General features: G+C 43.2%; 1 protein-coding gene across 4 annotated transcripts in view; it reads left to right on the top strand.

Annotated features, from left to right (window-relative positions):
* The window catches only part of utrn (utrophin), a 274917-nt gene that overhangs the window by 57007 nt on the left and 200210 nt on the right, over positions 1–17700 (top strand). For all 4 annotated transcript variants that reach the window (XM_080744640.1, XM_080744641.1, XM_080744642.1 and 1 more), the window contains exons 12-26: positions 439–589; positions 1207–1326; positions 1748–1849; positions 2487–2594; positions 2886–3065; positions 6619–6926; positions 7177–7300; positions 7740–7827; positions 9111–9355; positions 9843–10011; positions 12264–12397; positions 15297–15434; positions 16137–16247; positions 16527–16682; positions 17174–17344. In XM_080744640.1, coding sequence (XP_080600766.1) covers positions 439–589; positions 1207–1326; positions 1748–1849; positions 2487–2594; positions 2886–3065; positions 6619–6926; positions 7177–7300; positions 7740–7827; positions 9111–9355; positions 9843–10011; positions 12264–12397; positions 15297–15434; positions 16137–16247; positions 16527–16682; positions 17174–17344 — 2305 coding nt within the window. The remainder of the gene's footprint in view (positions 1–438; positions 590–1206; positions 1327–1747; positions 1850–2486; positions 2595–2885; positions 3066–6618; positions 6927–7176; positions 7301–7739; positions 7828–9110; positions 9356–9842; positions 10012–12263; positions 12398–15296; positions 15435–16136; positions 16248–16526; positions 16683–17173; positions 17345–17700) is intronic.

The raw sequence follows: 17700 nt of genomic DNA, 5'->3' as shown, positions 1-17700 counted from the left end.
TAGTACTGTATTTACATATATTATCAGCCTGCATCCAGGCCATCATCCTTCTGCTTCCTGTAGATACCATGGGCATGGAGAATGTGCTGATCATGTTGAATGTCAGTTGATTGTAAAACGTATTGAACTGGCTGCTATCTCGTGCTCTACTGCTGGAGACAAAGTTAGGCCTTTTATCTTCCAAAGTATTCAATCTATCCATTATTTTCTCCCCCACTTCTTCCTCTCTTGTTTATTCATTACACTTTATCTCCTTTTGCTTCCTTTACCTTGCTCTCTGTTCTTGGTAACTCACTCTTTCTCTCCCCAACAACCTTTACTGCTCTCTCACACACTCCCTCATTCCCTTACTCTCGCTCCCTTTTCCTCACTCTTTCTAACTTGACCTCATCCTCTTCTCTTTCTCTGTCCCTCCTCCATCTTGCTCATACTTGCTAGACTCCACGAGGTCCTGATGGATCTCCAGCAGCAGCAGTTGCAGCAGCTCTCTGATTGGCTGACACAGACTGAGGAGCGGATCAGAAAGATGGAGACACAGCCGACGGCGGGAGACCTGGATGGATACACGGCTCAAATAGAGCAGCACAAAGTAAGGCTGGAAGAGCAAAGTTCTTGTTTTGACTTTGAATTATAAGATTGTTGTTTAAACTTTACCAGATGAAATACACTTCTTGAGAGGTGCTCCCAGAAGGAGCTAAGCTCCAGCATCTGGCTTTTGTCGCGTGGCCTACATTTGGCCTACATCTTGGCACAAAGCGCTCAAAGTTTGTTGTACTTCCACTAAATGTCCGGGCTCTGAAGCGTGGCCTACATCTGGCCTACATCTTGGCACACAATGCTCAAAGTTTGTTGTACGACCATGGTCACATTTGCCAAACTTCGCTGGTCACTTTTGATTTTATTCGTTTTTGTTTGTTTTGGCGGAAATTGGTTGTAGGCAAAGAATAGGAAAAATGACATAGAGTAAGTTTATTCTCTCACTGGTCATGGCGCTTCCCAATCGCATGCATTTTTGTAAAAAATAAACTCCCAGTGGTGCTTATTGGATGTCTGTCACAATCACCTAGTCCTGTGCTTGAACCCAAGTGTAGTGTCATTGACCGTACGCTCTCTGCATGATGCCAGCGCAAAGTTTAATGGGTTCCCAGCAGGTCTGTTAATGGTTAATACGACCCAGCTCATCGTGGTGTTTACGTTTCTGCACAGGAGCTCCAAAACGACTTGGAGGCGGAGCAGGTGAAGGTGAACTCTCTGACGCACATGGTAGTGGTGGTGGACGAGAACAGTGGTGAGAGCGCCACCGCTGCACTGGAGGAACAACTACAAGTAAGATATCTGCCTGTGATGGGGCTGTGTGAATGGAATACACAGTGTATCCGTAATATTGTTTGTTGTCTAAGAGCTGGATAGAAGGAACAATGACAACCAGTGGCGTAAAGTAACAAAGATACATTTACTTACAGTTTTTAGGTACTTTACTAAAATATGACCAATTTGCAAAGCATTGTGAGCTTGTAGATCTTTAAGTACATTCTGATACCAATACCTTTGTACGTTTACTCAAGTAAAATGAATTCCGGACTTTTACTTGTTACAGAGTATTTCTACTGTAAGAAATTGGAGCACTTTTTCCACCACTGATGACAACTAAGTTATATGTAGTGATGTTTGTAATGGGGAAACTGTATTTTGAGTTGTGATGGCTTAATATCTGTTTCTTTTGTTCTCCTTGGTCACATTCCTTCAGTCTTTGGGTGAGCGCTGGGCAGCTGTGTGTCGCTGGACAGAGGAAAGGTGGCACAAGCTGCAGGAGGTACTACTGGTGTGGCAGCAGCTGCAAGAGGACCAGGTAGACCTCACACACTATTATTATATACAGTATTTCGTACTGGTGTCACGTGGCGAAAATAGCCGATCTACAAGCTTAAGATTTTAATAATGTGCCTGTAATGACATGACCAAAATAGGAATCTGAGAGGGCACATACTGTATGTAATCAAATGCACACGTAATGGTCCATTTGGTTACATACTTTACTTACGCCTAAATGGAAAAGTTAACACTGAGGATTTATTCAAAAAAGCTCTCTGTTGAGATCCCTCTTATCTTTTGGCATAAACAAAAACTGTCCCCGGGTTCTGTGGGATGGTACCGAGGGTACGTGAAGAACGGAGTGTTCATTTCTAAACTGCCTAAAACCTTATGAAAGCCCATTCAACTTTGAAATGTACCCATGCTCCCCTCTTACAGTATTTACAACTTTATATAAACCTACACACACACACACACACACACACACACACACACACACACACACACACACACACACACACACACACACACACACACACACACGATAGCAAAAAATAGCAAAAGTGATGCTATTTTACGCAACTAGCCCCCTTAACCCTGTAGCCTGTGGTTGTGGTGCTAGTATTTGGTGAACCACACGTGTTTATATCTTCCTCCTACCCTCTCTTGTGCAGGGCTTGTTCAAAGCTTGGCTCACAGAGAAAGAAACGGCCTTGAGTGAAGTCCAGACTGGCAACTTAGAGGACCCAAGTGAACTGAATTCTAATGTCCGCCACTTAGCAGTAAGTAGATCACCACTAAATGGTCAGTTTAAGTTTATTTACGAGGTCGCATATGTGTTAAACATTAGCATTTGTTGCACCTATAAACATGCTTTAATTCCAGTAATGAGTAATGACACACATATTTAGAATTTACCATATTAAAACTGTATTAAATTGTGTATTGTCAGATGAATTGTGCTTTTAATCAGATGTGGCATGTATTATTGATAAAATGAAAAACGCTTTCATCAAGCTGCCGATTTTCTACTCTATACATAAGTGTTTGACCCCATCACCCCCGCCCCGTAGATGTTGAAGGAGGACATGGAGAAGAAAAGGCGGACATTGGACCAGCTTTCGGACGCAGGGCAGGACGTGAAGTCTCTGCTGCGGAGTGCTGAGGCAGGAGCCAACATCGAGGCAGAGACGGAGGAGCTGAACCAGAGATGGGACAACCTGGTTCAGAAGCTGGAGGACTGCTCCTTCCAGGTGTGTGTGTGCTTGGTTTGTGTGTTTATAGCCATTCTCTCTTTGCAGTTGCACCTCACCAACTGACTTAGTGTTTCGCAAATATGATGACTGCAGGGGTTAAAGTTCTCAGTCCTGGGGACTGATTTCAGTCTTGGGGATTCCATAGGGGCTTTTCTGAATAAGGGGGAGGTGTAGCAATGGCCGTGGCGTGAATGACAGTCGTCAAAACGCTAGTCAAGTGATCTCCAAACTAAAAATCAGTTATAATTTCAAGATATGAGTATTTGAATTGGCCAGACTAGCAATAGAATAATACAACAGAACTTCAGAAGATAATTCTATGAAATGAAGCATGGATTGGCGTACGCACACATTCACAGAACTTGAGGGAAACGCCTCACATATTGATGCGGTGCGCGCGCCATGTTTTCACATATAGGATGCATGGTCTGAAAATAGATTCTTGGGATTTGTTTTGGCTTTAAAGGGGAATTTCGGTCAAAAACAACTTTCCTACCTTTGAAATGATGTTTTTGGAAGCCTCAAAACAGCACATATGTGCTCAAAACAGCACATATAGGATCAGTTATTATTCCGGTTATTTTTCTCGCTTCAAAGTCCATTTTTTCGCTTTGTATCAGTCTCTGGTGCTCTTGCTAGCTACAGGAGGTACTGTTTCCACGGGAGCATCCATGTTTGTTGACGAAACTGTGACCTTTCAACTCCGCCTAGTTGGTGCAATCCCGGCTCTCGCCACTAGGGGCGCGCCGCATACTAGACCCAGTCTATGACCACAGATAAACAGTAATTCTATGCTGCTGCTGCTACTCTCTCCACCCCACTTCTCTGCTGCTTTGTTTCGGTATCACTGGGTCTTTTCTATCTCTTATTGAATAATTTGAATATCGGGATAAAACAACACTGATGGCTCATTGATGGCCTATCTCAAGTCTATTGTCAGTCAACATTCCTACAGAGAGCTGTGAAAATGCAAACCCCTTGAAAATGTAGTCCTATTTACACAGTATGTAAATGTCATTTAGCCCTATAGTCTCCCACAACTTTTTTATTTTATTTCAATTGGATCATTACATTACATTAGAGATTTGAATTATTTGTATCATGATAGCCTGTCTCTGTAATGTTAGATTTCTATACATCTCATGATCTCAATAGAATATCCAACATTGAAAATGTATTTTTTTTATTTTTATTTTTTCCAAAAATATTCATTGTATTGTTTTAAATGTGTCTCTTTTTTTTAAATAAATGGGCAATAAGTAACAAGGAGTATGTTATATCCGTTCACATGAATACATGTCCTTATCTCTCATCAAGAAATAAGCTCAGACATAATAAGATTTGTTGATTGACCTTATTCACAAACCTTTTCAATCGTTAGCTTCTATTATAAGTTTAGCCAGAGCTTGTCAAACACATGCATAGTTACAACTATAGTTTGCAAATATAAAGACACATGTATTTAGAAGATCCTCCTTTTGTAAACCTAATCTGACTAGCTTGTCTGGTATTTTAACTTGCATTATAATGTATCTCTACCGCAGCATTTGTTACATTATTCAAGACACCTTTGTTTTGGGGTTGTTTTGGGGTTGACAACGACCCTAATTTGCATTCCATCAAAAAGCTCCAGCTATGTCCTCTTCTTTTGAAAAGGATACAATAGGCTGATATTTACATACTGTAGGTGTGAGTTATTTCTGTACCCTTTGTTGAGGCTAAGACAACACTTTTCATATACGAAAGACAGCTTGTGGGTTGCATCAGTTTATTCTACAAATGATTTTCTTCACAAAGCAAACAACAGCAGAAGGGAGCTGGTCTAGTATGCGCCCTAGTGGCGAGAGCCGGGATTGCACCAACTAGGCGGAGTTGAAAGGTCACAGTTTCGTCAACAAACATGGATGCTCCCGTGGAAACAGTACCTCCTGTAGCTAGCAAGAGCACCAGAGACTGATACAAAGTGAAAAAATGGACTTTGAAGCAGGAAAAATAATCGGAATAATAACTGATCCTATATGTGCTGTTTTGAGCTGTACATACAATCGAAAATGGAATAAATTGCTGCTTTGGCCAAAACAACTCCTGGATCACCCTGAAGGCTTCCAAAAACATCATTTCAAAGGTAGGAAAGTTGTTTTTGACCGAAATTCCCCTTTAAGCCCTGTGACTGAAGAGTCTGGTGTTAATAAGAAATATGTATAACATGGAAGAGATAAAAAAATAAAATATAAATAAGCCATTAATATTTATAGCCATTTTGGCTGCAACCATTCACTTACGCTTTATTTTGAAGAGCCCCGGAAGCCCCGATTGTGTCCACGTTGTGGAAATTGACAATCTATAATGGCGGCCAAGTATGTTTACATTCAGACGAAAACCTAAAATCCTAACCGCGGCTTACCGTCCCGGCACAGTGTCGCAGTGAAAAAAAGCTGTTCTCTGCCTTTTCAGCGTTTCTAGCACTAGATTCCGAGATAAAGCCGTTTCTTTGCATCAGCATAAGGAGAATAGACGCTCCATTTTGATGGTTATAGGATGGTTATACATCCTTAACTACCAATACTTAACTCATACAGTGCCATCCGGCCACAAGGGGTGCTAGAGTGCCAGAAATTTCTCCATTGACCTTCTTTATAGCTTTCGTCGACCCTCTCCCAACTGGCCTGTGTTTTCACTCCGGTCAATCCTATGGGTGTCCAGAGGAGGAAGCTAGCTGACACGTAGCCAAAATGCTAACCCATTTAGAAGCCCGATCTAAAGCTATTTCAGCCGCAAAAAACTTTCTCATTGGGTCTGGGGACACAATCCGGAGAAAATCCTGTCTAAAGATGTGATTTATTATTGGAGTGGGCGGCGCGATTCGGCCGTTAGCGCGAATACGGCCCGTGGATGGCCGAGTCTAAGTCCCGGCCAAGGATGGACGTCTAGACCGGGGCTTCGTTGAGGCCTCCGATAAAATAATTCATTTTATTAAATATCCCGGACATGTTCGGGATAGGCACCCTGGAATACGTCGCGCCGCCTACAATGAACATTTGGTGAACATTGGGGGGGGTCTAAACTTTATTTTAAACCATTTTCAATGGAATAAATCGTCGGAGCATCTAGCGTCTCTCATTGGTGAGCGCTGGGCGAGCCGGGACCACCCACGTTGCTCCAAGCAGCTCGGGGTAAGTAAAATAGCAAATAAAAATTTGTTTTTGATCCCGAATATCCCGAACTAGTTCGGGATAGGCACTAAAAGGGTTAAGTCAGGTAGAGAGACAGATGATACAGATATCCACATATAAGGGCACAAAAGAGAGACACACGGTATAACAGGTCTCTGCCAAAGATACTATTCAGACATATTGGTCGGATCAGCAGTGCCACATACTGTAGGTACTCGAGATGTGAGGGCTGCATACCTTACCTACTAGAGGTATGCTGCCCGAACCTCCAGTATATATAAATGGGGATACCAACTGCTAGATTTCCGTCAGTTCAACTTCCATGCAAGGTACACATTTGTTTGTTGATGACACTCTCACGCTGCTCTAAACTCAAGGTAACGGAGGCTGCAACCAATGCCGGGCTGAGCCAGGTGGAAGAGCACGTCGTCACCCAGGTGGAAGAGCACGTCGTCACCCAGGTGGAAGAGCACGTCTTCACCCAGGTGGAAAAGCGCGTTTTCACGCAGGTGGAAGAGCACATCTTCACCCAGGTGGAAAAGCGTGTTGTCACACAGGAGGAAGAGCACGTCGTCATGGAGACTGTTGATGTGGCAGCGATGGGTGCAAATGATGACCAGGAATTACCCCCGCCTGCTCCCCCCAAGAGACGACTGGTGGAGACGGATATAGAAGTCAGACGAGTGTACGTACTCTCTCTCTCACTCATGCACGCACGCACGCGCACGCACGCACGCACGCACGCACGCACGCACGCACGCACACACACACACACACACACACACACACACACACACACACACACACACACTCTCTCTCCCTCATTCATAACGGCACATACTGCGTATAGTTCACCTTATCTTCTGGATAAAGTGTAAAGACACGTGAGCACAAATGCCAACACTCCCATGTATGCATGTCTCTGTGGTGCGCAGGTTGGAAAGTAACGTGTCTGAGCTGCTGAAGTGGATGAATACATGGAAGAACACTGTTCAGGGCCTGGCCGCCACACACTCTGAGACCACAGCTGACACGTCCCTGCTACAGGACACACTAAAGGTAAGCTGTCAGAAATAATATAAACGACCAATAGATGACCAATGATGAATACATTTTTGTATTTAAAGTTTGGCAATGATTGAACACAAAGCATAGCTATAATACAAAGGAAACCCCTTCAAGGGAACATGGATATACCTAAAGTATATATTTATCCATTGAGGGAAATTCTGTTGAAGAAACACTGGACATAACACAAAACTGTTAGATACAGCTACGGGTAGCAAGAAATACTAGTAATAATGATAAATAAATGTCAAGCGGTTTGCAACACACTGGGATTGGGAAAGGCGTACCAGACACCATGTATACTACAGAAACAACTTGCTTGGGCCTCAGCACTTGGACTGTACATTAAACAGTCCAGTGTAGTGAATATATGTAAAAAAAAAATAAGTAACTGTGTTATACTTAACTATCTACTGTCCGCTGACTTTAGACTTTGGAAATGGAGCTATCAGCAAAGGAAGCCACAGTTGGTCAGGTGACCCAGGAAGGCCGGAGCTTGATGGACCAGCTGGAAAGAGGTATGGCACAAAGTGATGGTCGCTTGATGTTGAGATGGGAGACAGTTGCACCCTACTGCTAACAGACAATATATTCTTGAACCCCGGCATGCCTATTCTGGGAGGGAACATTCGCCAAAAAATTGCCGATCTTCAAGCTCACAATATGTTGCATGTTGTGAGTATGTAGATCAAGATTCGGTGTGTAGTTTTAATTCAAGTCCAGTTATCTAGAGGGTCTAAGTGGTTAAAGTTCCCTACCCAGTTTTTCTTTGTGCATCCAAAGTAGGGGTGTAAAGTATGCTGTGTTTCACAGGATCTCATGGTGTTTGGCTCAAACTGAAATCTTCCATCTCTGTATATGATGGTGTCTGATCAGATTTTATAACTCTTCCCCAGCTGTTTTGTATTTTGAGCTTATTTACAGGCATAACCCTTTTTTATTGTGAACCAGTTATGTGAACCAAAACTCTTTTTGCAGGTAGAGTAGTAGTAAAAGTCTGCAGGATGGCTAACTTCATATAAGCGCTGTGGTTTAAACTTTTTAACTAAAAGAAAAAAAGACAAAAGACAAATTAGATGTTTGCCCAGGACCCAAACTAGTGAAAACAGCAGAGCAGATCTACAAGCTTGCAACGCGTCGCTTCATGCCACGCTGCAAGCTTTTAGATCTGTTATTCTCACTACTTCTTAAACATTTGTGTTCAAATGTATGGAATTTCTATCTTTGATTTCTTCATGAATCTTTTTTATTCGTGAAATAGTTTACTTTTTTGTGAATGTTTTTTGAAAATGTTTTGAAATAATAGTACCGGTAATTTAAAAAAGAAACAAAAAATTAGGGGACCCACAAAAATCTGTCCGCGACCCACAAATGGGTCCCTACCCACTGTTTGGGAAACAGTGGTTTACACTCCTCAGCCTGGTGTGCACATCACATGTCAGAGAGGATTAACTTCCGTTTCCTTCTTTTTTTTGTTTTCCCCCATAATTTGTGTTCTCTCATTCATTTTGTGTTTCCATTTATTCCTTGCTCCAATCTCCCGTCCACTTTTCCGCTCCAGATACATTTTGCTCTAGCTTTCAAAGGTCTTAATTGATCAGAGAGACCAGATATGACTTGGTGCAAATTGCCGAACCACATACACTCAACAGAAATTGGTGAGGCAACAAAGGGACAAACAAAAACACATCCTGAGTTATTCAAAACAAAGGTTTTGTGGAACAGTAGGTCAGCGAGCATTCATTCAGCATGTGACCTCCCTCCCTACGTCTGTCTGTCTTTCTGTCGGTCTGTCTTTCAGAGGGTGTTTCCGTGGACGCGGTGAGGTCGGATATCGATCAGATCCAGACCCAGTGGGATGTGTGTTTGAGGGAGCTGCAAGCGTCCGTTGAGCGGGTCGCCCTCCTCGCCCGGCTCCGGGAGTGGACTGCCCAGATGGCGGAGCTGGACCGCATCCTAGCAGAACAGGACCAGTGGCTGGACACTAACCCCGTTGTCCAGTCACACAACAAGGACGACCTCAAAAGCCTTGTTGGAGAATGTCGGGTAACTTTCACCTTTTTAATCCTCCACTGCAGTGTTTCTCAAACTTTAAAAATTCAAGATCTCCCCTTACCATTTGTACATTGTCAGAGTTACAGACTTGTATGGGTCAATTTACTGTAGATCCCCCTAAAGGATCCTCCGGGTAACTTTCATCTTTTTTAGTCCTCCACTGCAGTGTTTCTCAAACTTTAACATTTCAAGGCCTCCCCTTAACTCTGATAGTGTACAAATGGAACCAAATGACGTTAAGGTTCATTTGGTTCCATTTGTACACTGTCAGAGTTACAGACTTGTATGGGTCAATTTACTGTAGATCCCCACTTTGCGAACCACTGCTCCACTGCGACCATTTCTTTTGTATTTTCTCAACTTTTTTTTATTCAGTTCCCTCACTTCTGATTCAGTTCACTTCATTCATTAAATGAACAAAAATAAATACGATAAGGTAATCAGATTCATCCTTCCCTTTTCGCCATGTCTCTCTCAGTCTCGATTGGCCGACCTTTCCGTTCTGGGCCCACGGCTGGAGCAGCTGTCTGCGGAGGTGGGGTCACAGGAAACCACGGCTTCTCTGAAAGACAACATGGTGGTGGTGTCGGCCCACCACTCCTCCACGCTGCAGACGCTGCAGAGCAGAGAGCAAGAGATTGACGAAGGTACCTCAGAGCCAGGGGTGTCACAAGGGGTGGAAAAGGGGGACTGAGTTACTAGGGCCAAAGGTGGAGGGGCCTTAATTATTTTATATATACTTTAGCTATTGAAAAATAACAGATATACAAGCTCACAGCATGGCACTCTTTGAAAAAGTCGTGAAAATGTGTGCAAATCTTTGAATATATGTAATTTTTTAAGCGAACATTTGTAATTCAATTTTTTTTTCAAAAAACCTTAGAAGGATTTAGAAGACATTTATAGAATCGGGTCAAACATATTCAAAGACTTGCATACATTTTCACGATTTTTCAAATCTGATCAGATCTACAAGATCTACAAGCTTGTATATCTGCTAAATAATGCCTATTAATGCATTCCCAGAACATTCAGGGGTGGGGCGCAGTGAATCCTTGTACCCAGGGCCCAGAATTTGGTGCGACACATGTTAGCAGCAGCAGCATTGTAGCGCTATGTTCATGAACAAGAAAATGGCTCTCCAAGTATATCCATTCACTGACACAACCTGACACGCTTGGACAGCTGAGCTGTAATAAATGGAGACACAGGGCTATTGCCCTCTCAGCACTCTAAATTCACAGCTTTCAGGTTCATAGTGAACCTTCAGAGGTAATGGCTGAGATCAGCTCACTACTCCTACTGCAGCTGCCTGAATTGGATATCAGCTTTTATGTGGAGCCTTGACCAGCCAACAAGTAATGGATGATGCCCTTATATGACCACCAAAACTCATGGCCGTGTGAGTGTTTGTGTGTGCAGGTGACGTAGTGTGAGTGGCTGAGTGTGTGTAATGTCTCTGCACTCACTCCGTCTTAATCAAGGACCCGGGTTTAGATCTGAAGGAGTCCTGAAAATCAGTCACCGTTTTACTTCATGGAATTTATGAACACTGCTCCGTTCCAGTAACGGCATATAAAAGGAGATTGGAGAATGCTGTTTGTCTGCAGCTGACCCTAGGTGTGTGTGTGGCGTGTGCATGTGCATTTGCATGTGTCAGTGTGCTTGTCCATACCTCTTGGGCTTTTATAACTGAGGTTTTGGAAGGGAGCCAACGAAAACCATTTTGTTTCTGCTTGAGGAGAGTTTGCCTTTCACTGGGGCCTCTGTCTGTTTGGTTATCTGTCTCTCATTCTCTCTCTCTCCCTCCCTCTCTCCCTCTCTCTCTCTCATTCTCTCTGTTCTCTCCTTCTTTCTTTTCTCTTTGTCCTTTTTACAACTGCATCTTTCTCTCCCTTTCTCTTGCTATCTCTCTCTCAAACTTAATTCTTTCTGTATATAAACATACTTAGGCAGGTTATGTAATAAATCAGTGAATCACCTGGTAATAAAATGACTGACAGAGAAAAGAGAGAGAGATACAGATAGAGCAAAGAAATTGAAGAAAGAAGTTCTAAGTGCTCAGATACAAAACGATTTAACGAGGAAAGAAACATCCACATTAGACTTGAGTTGATACGCTCTTTGAGTGGGCTTGGTCAGTTGTTTTGTGGGTTCATGGTGTTTGTGAAAGCATGTTTGATTGATGGGCCTGAATTGGTCATGAAAGCTCACCCAGGCTCAGTTTGATGAGACCCAGGCTGTCAACCATCTGGACTGTGGAGTAGAACACATAGACGCGCACATGCTGCTACACACCCACCCACACATCCATACACATGCACACACCCATACCAATGAATGCAGTGGTCCCCAAACTTTTTAAGCCTGTGACCCAAAAGAGAAAGTAGACATTCGCCCAGGACCCAAACTAGTGAAAACAGCAGATCAACAAGCTCACAACGCGTCGCTTCGTGCCATGTTGTGATCTTGTAGATCTGCTATTTTAACTACTTCTTAAACATATTTTCTAGTTTATGGAATTTCTTAGATTTTTCTTTTAGTTATTCATGAAATTATTTGAATTTGTTTTATAATTCATGAAAAAAAATGCTTTTTAGGAATGTTTTTTGGAAAATGTTTTGAGATGAATAATAATTCAAAACAAAATGTAGGAAACAAAAAAATTAAGGCACAAATGGGTCCCGACCCACTGTTTGGGAACCAGTGAATTAATGTCTGTGCATTTGCTAAACAAAAGATCGCCCCCTTGTGGAAACTTGATGCACATTCATTGAATTATTTTTTTAGATAAACATTCTTACTGTAAATGTATCTATTTAGAAGCTCTGTGACACCCAGCCAGTGTTAAAATACCCTGTCATCTCCTCTCCTTGCCTCCCCTCCCCTGTCTCTTCAGCCCTGGCCACCCTGGAGGCCATGGACACCCAAACGGTACCAGATCCAGTGGAGGGCCTGGAGGCCCGGCTGGCCACTCTGAGAGAGGGCATCGTGGACATCCCTACCGCAGAGGCGGCCGTGGAGCGCGCACAGGTGAGCACTTGTTATGCAATTCACCCTTTGTCAAGTCGCTCTTCACACCCAGTGGTTGCTGTGTCTTGGTGGGACACTCATCCACTACCATTTTAATTCAGTTGCTTCGTATTATTATTCTGTGTGTTCGATTCTATTTTCAAACTTGGTTTCAGTGAAATGAGGCTGCTCAGTGGCAGTATAGTGACTCAGCATGTTTTTAAATGTTTTTATTTCTACAAAAATTATGTTTTTGTAAATTCAACATAAAAAAAGGTGGATCCAGGGTAGGACAAGGCAGATAGAGCCTGCTGGTTGGTCAGTCAGGGACCAACCAGAAGGCTAACAAAGGGTGAATTACTTGGTACAGCAATTATGCACAATTAACCCATTACGTCTGGGAACGCATCACGTAACCACGTGACGTGGTTACGTAACCGCTGTCACGTAACCACTTTAACCATATTTTTTTTATACTTTGGCTATTCAAAGAATAGAAGATATACAAGCTCATAGCCACGCTATGAGTTGCTAACTTCTGGGAACGTGTTAGGCACTCCATGTGTTAAGGGCGTAATTGGCAACATTTCCTGATCATTAGTATGTGCCTGTATATGAAAAGTGTAGCTAACACTAAGTAAACACGGACAACATTTATGAGTAATTTCTTGGGTAATCCTTTTAAATGTTTTTTAGTAGATAGAGTGTAGAGAAACAGGAAATCAAGGGCACAGGGAGAAGAGTTTTCCAGGAAAAGATTAGGACTCAGATTTCAACTCGGGCCTCTGTCATTGGTGATCTGTTTGGGTGTGTGCGACTAGATTAGGTTTACTTATTGTAAACATGGAGTCTTGGAGAGCTTCTCAATGGTGCTGGTTGTATAAAACAAACAAGGGATCACGCAAATTTGTTTTACCTTCCCCTAAATGGGCGGACGGCATAAGCAGGGCTTCAGATTAGATTTTTTGTTTTTTGTTGTTTTGAAGACTAGGGAGTGTGTGGGCTGAACAGAACACGCAAACGGTCGAAGTACTTACTGTTGGTGCTCTGGGCGGCGCAGTGGTAAACTATCTGCCTACCACCACAGAGGTTGTGGGTTTGAATCCACTGTGGTGCGTTCAGCTTCATCGAGCGTCTATAGAACACCATGTGGTGGGTAAATAGCAAAACTTGAAATTAAGTTTAAAAAGTCCCTTTCTCAGCTCTCAGTCAGCTTGGCTCAACAGTGGAAGTGTCCAAACTCCAGAGCTTTCTGCTGGCTCGCTCAGGTTGCAAAATGTATTTTATTTTTCCTGAGTACTTGTGGACATCCTTTACTCCCTAGAGCTGTTAGGGGGCGTACGCTGCCTGGCAGTAAACAGGGCCTCAGTAGCTAAATATGCTGGGAAAACACAGTGTGCCTCCTCCAGGGAGCCCAGTGCAAAGTGTAGTCGTGGAGTTTGGGGACAAATGTCATCAAGGACAGCCAAAACACAAGAGGCAATCATGTACCATATTTGAGGGAACGAGTGTACAACAGACCTCCTCTGAAACAATGCTTTCAGCTATTGTACACAATCCTTTGCCTGTTGGCCCACTGGAGAATAACTTACGTTAAAACGCGACTCATCATAAACCTTGACATCCACTGTTGTCACCCCCCGTCACCCCCCCCCCCCCCACCCCCCCCCCCCCCCCCATCAAAATCAATATGTGTTTGCTTGTATGTAGCAGTTCATATAGTTAGCAGAGGAATCTCAAAGTAGTATTTGTTGCCATCTTAAATCGTGCTGTTTTCTATTCTGGTATTTCATCCTGACAACTGTGAATGACAGCACAGTTGTCTGTGGACCTCTGGGATGTTAGCCTGCTGCGCCAGACGAAGAAAAAAAGGAAAAGCTTCCATTTTCACCAGCAGTGTCTGCTAGTGTGCCATCCCATGTGGCTTTTTTATTTTTACTACAAGCACACAATGAACCCCATTCTGAGACACTCACTTCCTTTTCCACTGTCTGTTAAGACCACAGAATAGAAGAATAGCGGAGAAGTGCGCGTTTGTGTGTGTGTGTGTGTGTGTGTGTGTGTGTGTGTGTGTGTGTGTGTGTGTGTGTGTGTGTGTGTGTGTGTGTGTGTGTGTGTGTGTGTGTGTGTGTGTGTGTGTGTGTGTGTGTGTGTGTGTGTGTGTGTGTGTGTGTGTGTGTGTGTGTGTGTACACATTTTGTGTGCTCACCTCCTCCTGTTCCAATGGAATGTGGGCCAGTCCTAGGCCTTGTTATCGTGGCAGATAGACCATGGTGCCGGGGGGCGGGGTGGGTGCTGTGAGGGTGGTGAGGGGGGGTACTTGGCACATTCTGGGCCCAGTGCCCACAGGCCTATGGCTCAGAGGTCCTAACAGTGTGGAAGCAGTCAACCAGTAGATCAGTCAGACAGTCAGTCAAGCCTGACTTATACTTTTTCGCTTGGCGGTGTCGCAACTTCAAGATATGATGCAATGTGAGCTTTTTTTTCTTTTTGATGGGCTATTTTTGGCAAGCCGCCCGCAACACTGTCGCATGACAGAATATAAATAAAACATCAGTCAGCCACAACACACCATCCTACTCTGTGACAGCAGCTGCTGCTTTGGCTAGACAGGTTTTGAATCCCATTAGTTTATCTTTCTCTCTCCCGTTCCTTACTTGGCTCTGTGTGATTTTTGTGCTTGTTGGATGAAAGCAGATTTATGCAATGGGGGAGGGGGGTTGTTGTACATTCATTTTGGGAAGCAGACTTATTTTCTCAAATCTTTGGGACATCTTTCACTTTGATACTTTTGTTTTGATACTAATTTATGTTTTGGTGAGAAACATGACAGCATTTCATTTACCATATTTGTACCGTAAAACCTTGGAGAATGTCAAAAATCTATTAATTCATTTTGAAATTGTCTATTGTCTGCCAGGGCTTGTGTCTAGAGATAGAGCAAACACAACAGGCTTCCGACCCAGCTGAATTACAAAGATGGAGTCAGCTCTCCTCCAAGTCGCGTGAGGAGCTTGGTACTCTGCAGTGCATGCTGGGTAGTATGAAGGACAACCAGGTAAAGTAACCTTCCCTTAAGCGTTAAAATGTTCAACTAAGAACTATCTGCGTGTTTCCTAAACCCACCAGGATTGAGTTAAGACCCACCTCACGGAAACGCGAGGACTTCCAGGAGTGGCTGAAATCCTTGCCGTACACATGGAGAGTGGAATGGATAAAGTCTAGTAAAGGCATGAAGACAATATAAAACTTGTAGGTTCTGAGAAAAGCCTGCATTTGCACAATGCAGCACTAATAAACGGCAGTGCTCAAAATAAACTGTGCTAAAAAAACAACAACTTGAAACTTTGTACTGTAAAAAAGGTAAAACTTTGTAACTTTGCTAAATAGAAAAATGTACTGAGAATGCTATTAATTTGTCACTACTGTGCTCAAAATAAAAACTCTTACTAATTATCAGTTAAATTGTTATAGTTTGGATATGGCTTTGGGCGTATTATGCTGCGTGTATTATGGTAATGGATCGGTAGGGCGTAGTTACAGTATTGCTTTGCACTTGAGCGAGCAGCAATAACGTCCATACGCACTTTCATACTTAAGATTATTGAGAGGGGCGTTTCCGCGAGGCGGGTCTTAACTCAATCCTGGTGGGTTTAGGAAACACGCAAACTATCTCTATATATACGGCTTATTGAAAAAAAAACACTTTAACACTTTATAACGTTTGACTGTATAGCATTGATTGCTTGAATGTTGTCAGGTGAAAGTGGCAGAGGTGGAACGCTGGCTGGATGCGGTACAGGAACTGATGTCGCGGGACGCAACGGGACAAGGCGACGAGAGGTTAAAGGAGGAGCTTAACCAGTGCCAGGTCAGAGGCCATTGGGATCAGCAATGGAGGAGAATTCTCCCTGTTACAGTTGTTCATGACACGCAACAAAATGAATAATCATTGCTGGATTTGGTTCACTTCTAGTTAGATCAATTAAACATGGGAACTACAGTACCATTAGTTTGTGACTGTACTTTTTTCATTTCTGTTGCTATCAGTACAAAATGATGAATCATGAGATTATACTCATGTTGATGAGCCACAACTAAAGGGACTGACTTCAGTCGTTCTGCTTTGCTGTGTCTTGCTTTACATTAGGAGTATGTGACTGAGATGGAGCCAGTGGAGAATTCATTGAAGCAGATGAGAGAGAATGTGTGTGCGGTGCAGGGCGCTGCAGTACCAGGCCTGGTCACGTGGGGTCAGGATAAACTCGACGAGTGCCAGGGCAGGTGGGACGCCCTCAGCAAAGAGGTGAGAATCTCTTATTGTGTATTAACTTGTATAATTTAGGTACGCATACAATTGACATGAATAGAGGGTATGCGCATGCATAAGGTGAATGACAAATCGAGTGGCAAAGTGAGTATAACGTTATTTAATGCAATCAGATAGGACTTTTCTGTTTGGATGTATGGGCTGTCAAGACCAGAAAGTAGTTTTTGCCACTCAGTACCCTCTATACCTAATAGGCCGAGCTAACAGTGTCACCAGCTGCACAACACACAGACAAACAATATTCAATTGAAGCAAAAATAGTCTTTCCTTGCAACAGTAGTCCCTGTATATAAATCGTTTGCAAGCACTTTTTTAAAGAAAAAACACATCAATTGTTGCCATGATGCACAATTCTCTTTTTTTTAATAGACCACACTAAATGTGATCTACACATAAATGCTATGTCATCCAAGTCAGATCATGTGGCTTAAAAATAAAATAACTACTAACGTGTGTGTTTCCCGCAGCTGCTGAGGCACCAGGAGCGCGTGGCTGAAAGTCAGGAGAGGCAGGTGAACTTGAGGAAGGACTTGGCGGAGATGCAGGAGTGGATGGCCCAGGTGGACGAGGAGTTCCTCATGAGGGACTTTGAGTACAAGAGTCCCGAGGAGCTGGAGGGAGCGCTGGAAGAGATGAAGGTGTGGGACGGAGGCAAAGATGACATTTAGCCATTCGTTTCTTTCTTTAAGTGGAAGTGGTGCTGCTGGGTTATTAGTGAGCTTTAACGCCATCGACGAGTCTGTTTGTCAAATCGTCCGAGATCCACAGCGCCAAAGACAAGCGCTCGTCAAAGCCTTATTTGGGCATGGAAATGATAGAGGGCGCTTGTCCACAGTATGTGAAGGATCCCAGCACCACCAAAGAAGAGTACAGCCAAAAATCACGTGATCTAAACGAAACCAAGATGGTTTACTTTTGAAAGAAAGAAAGAAAAAAGTCTGCTTTGTGCTGCTTTTTGGTGAGAACAAGCCACAGTCAACTGGCTATAACTCGG

The sequence above is a fragment of the Nannobrachium achirus genome (assembly GCF_963921795.1).
Source record: "Nannobrachium achirus genome assembly, chromosome: 16".
In the NCBI taxonomy this organism is placed as follows: Eukaryota; Metazoa; Chordata; class Actinopteri; order Myctophiformes; family Myctophidae; genus Nannobrachium; species Nannobrachium achirus.
Note: the sequence above shows the minus strand (reverse complement) of the source record. Positions and strands in the feature narration are given on the sequence as shown.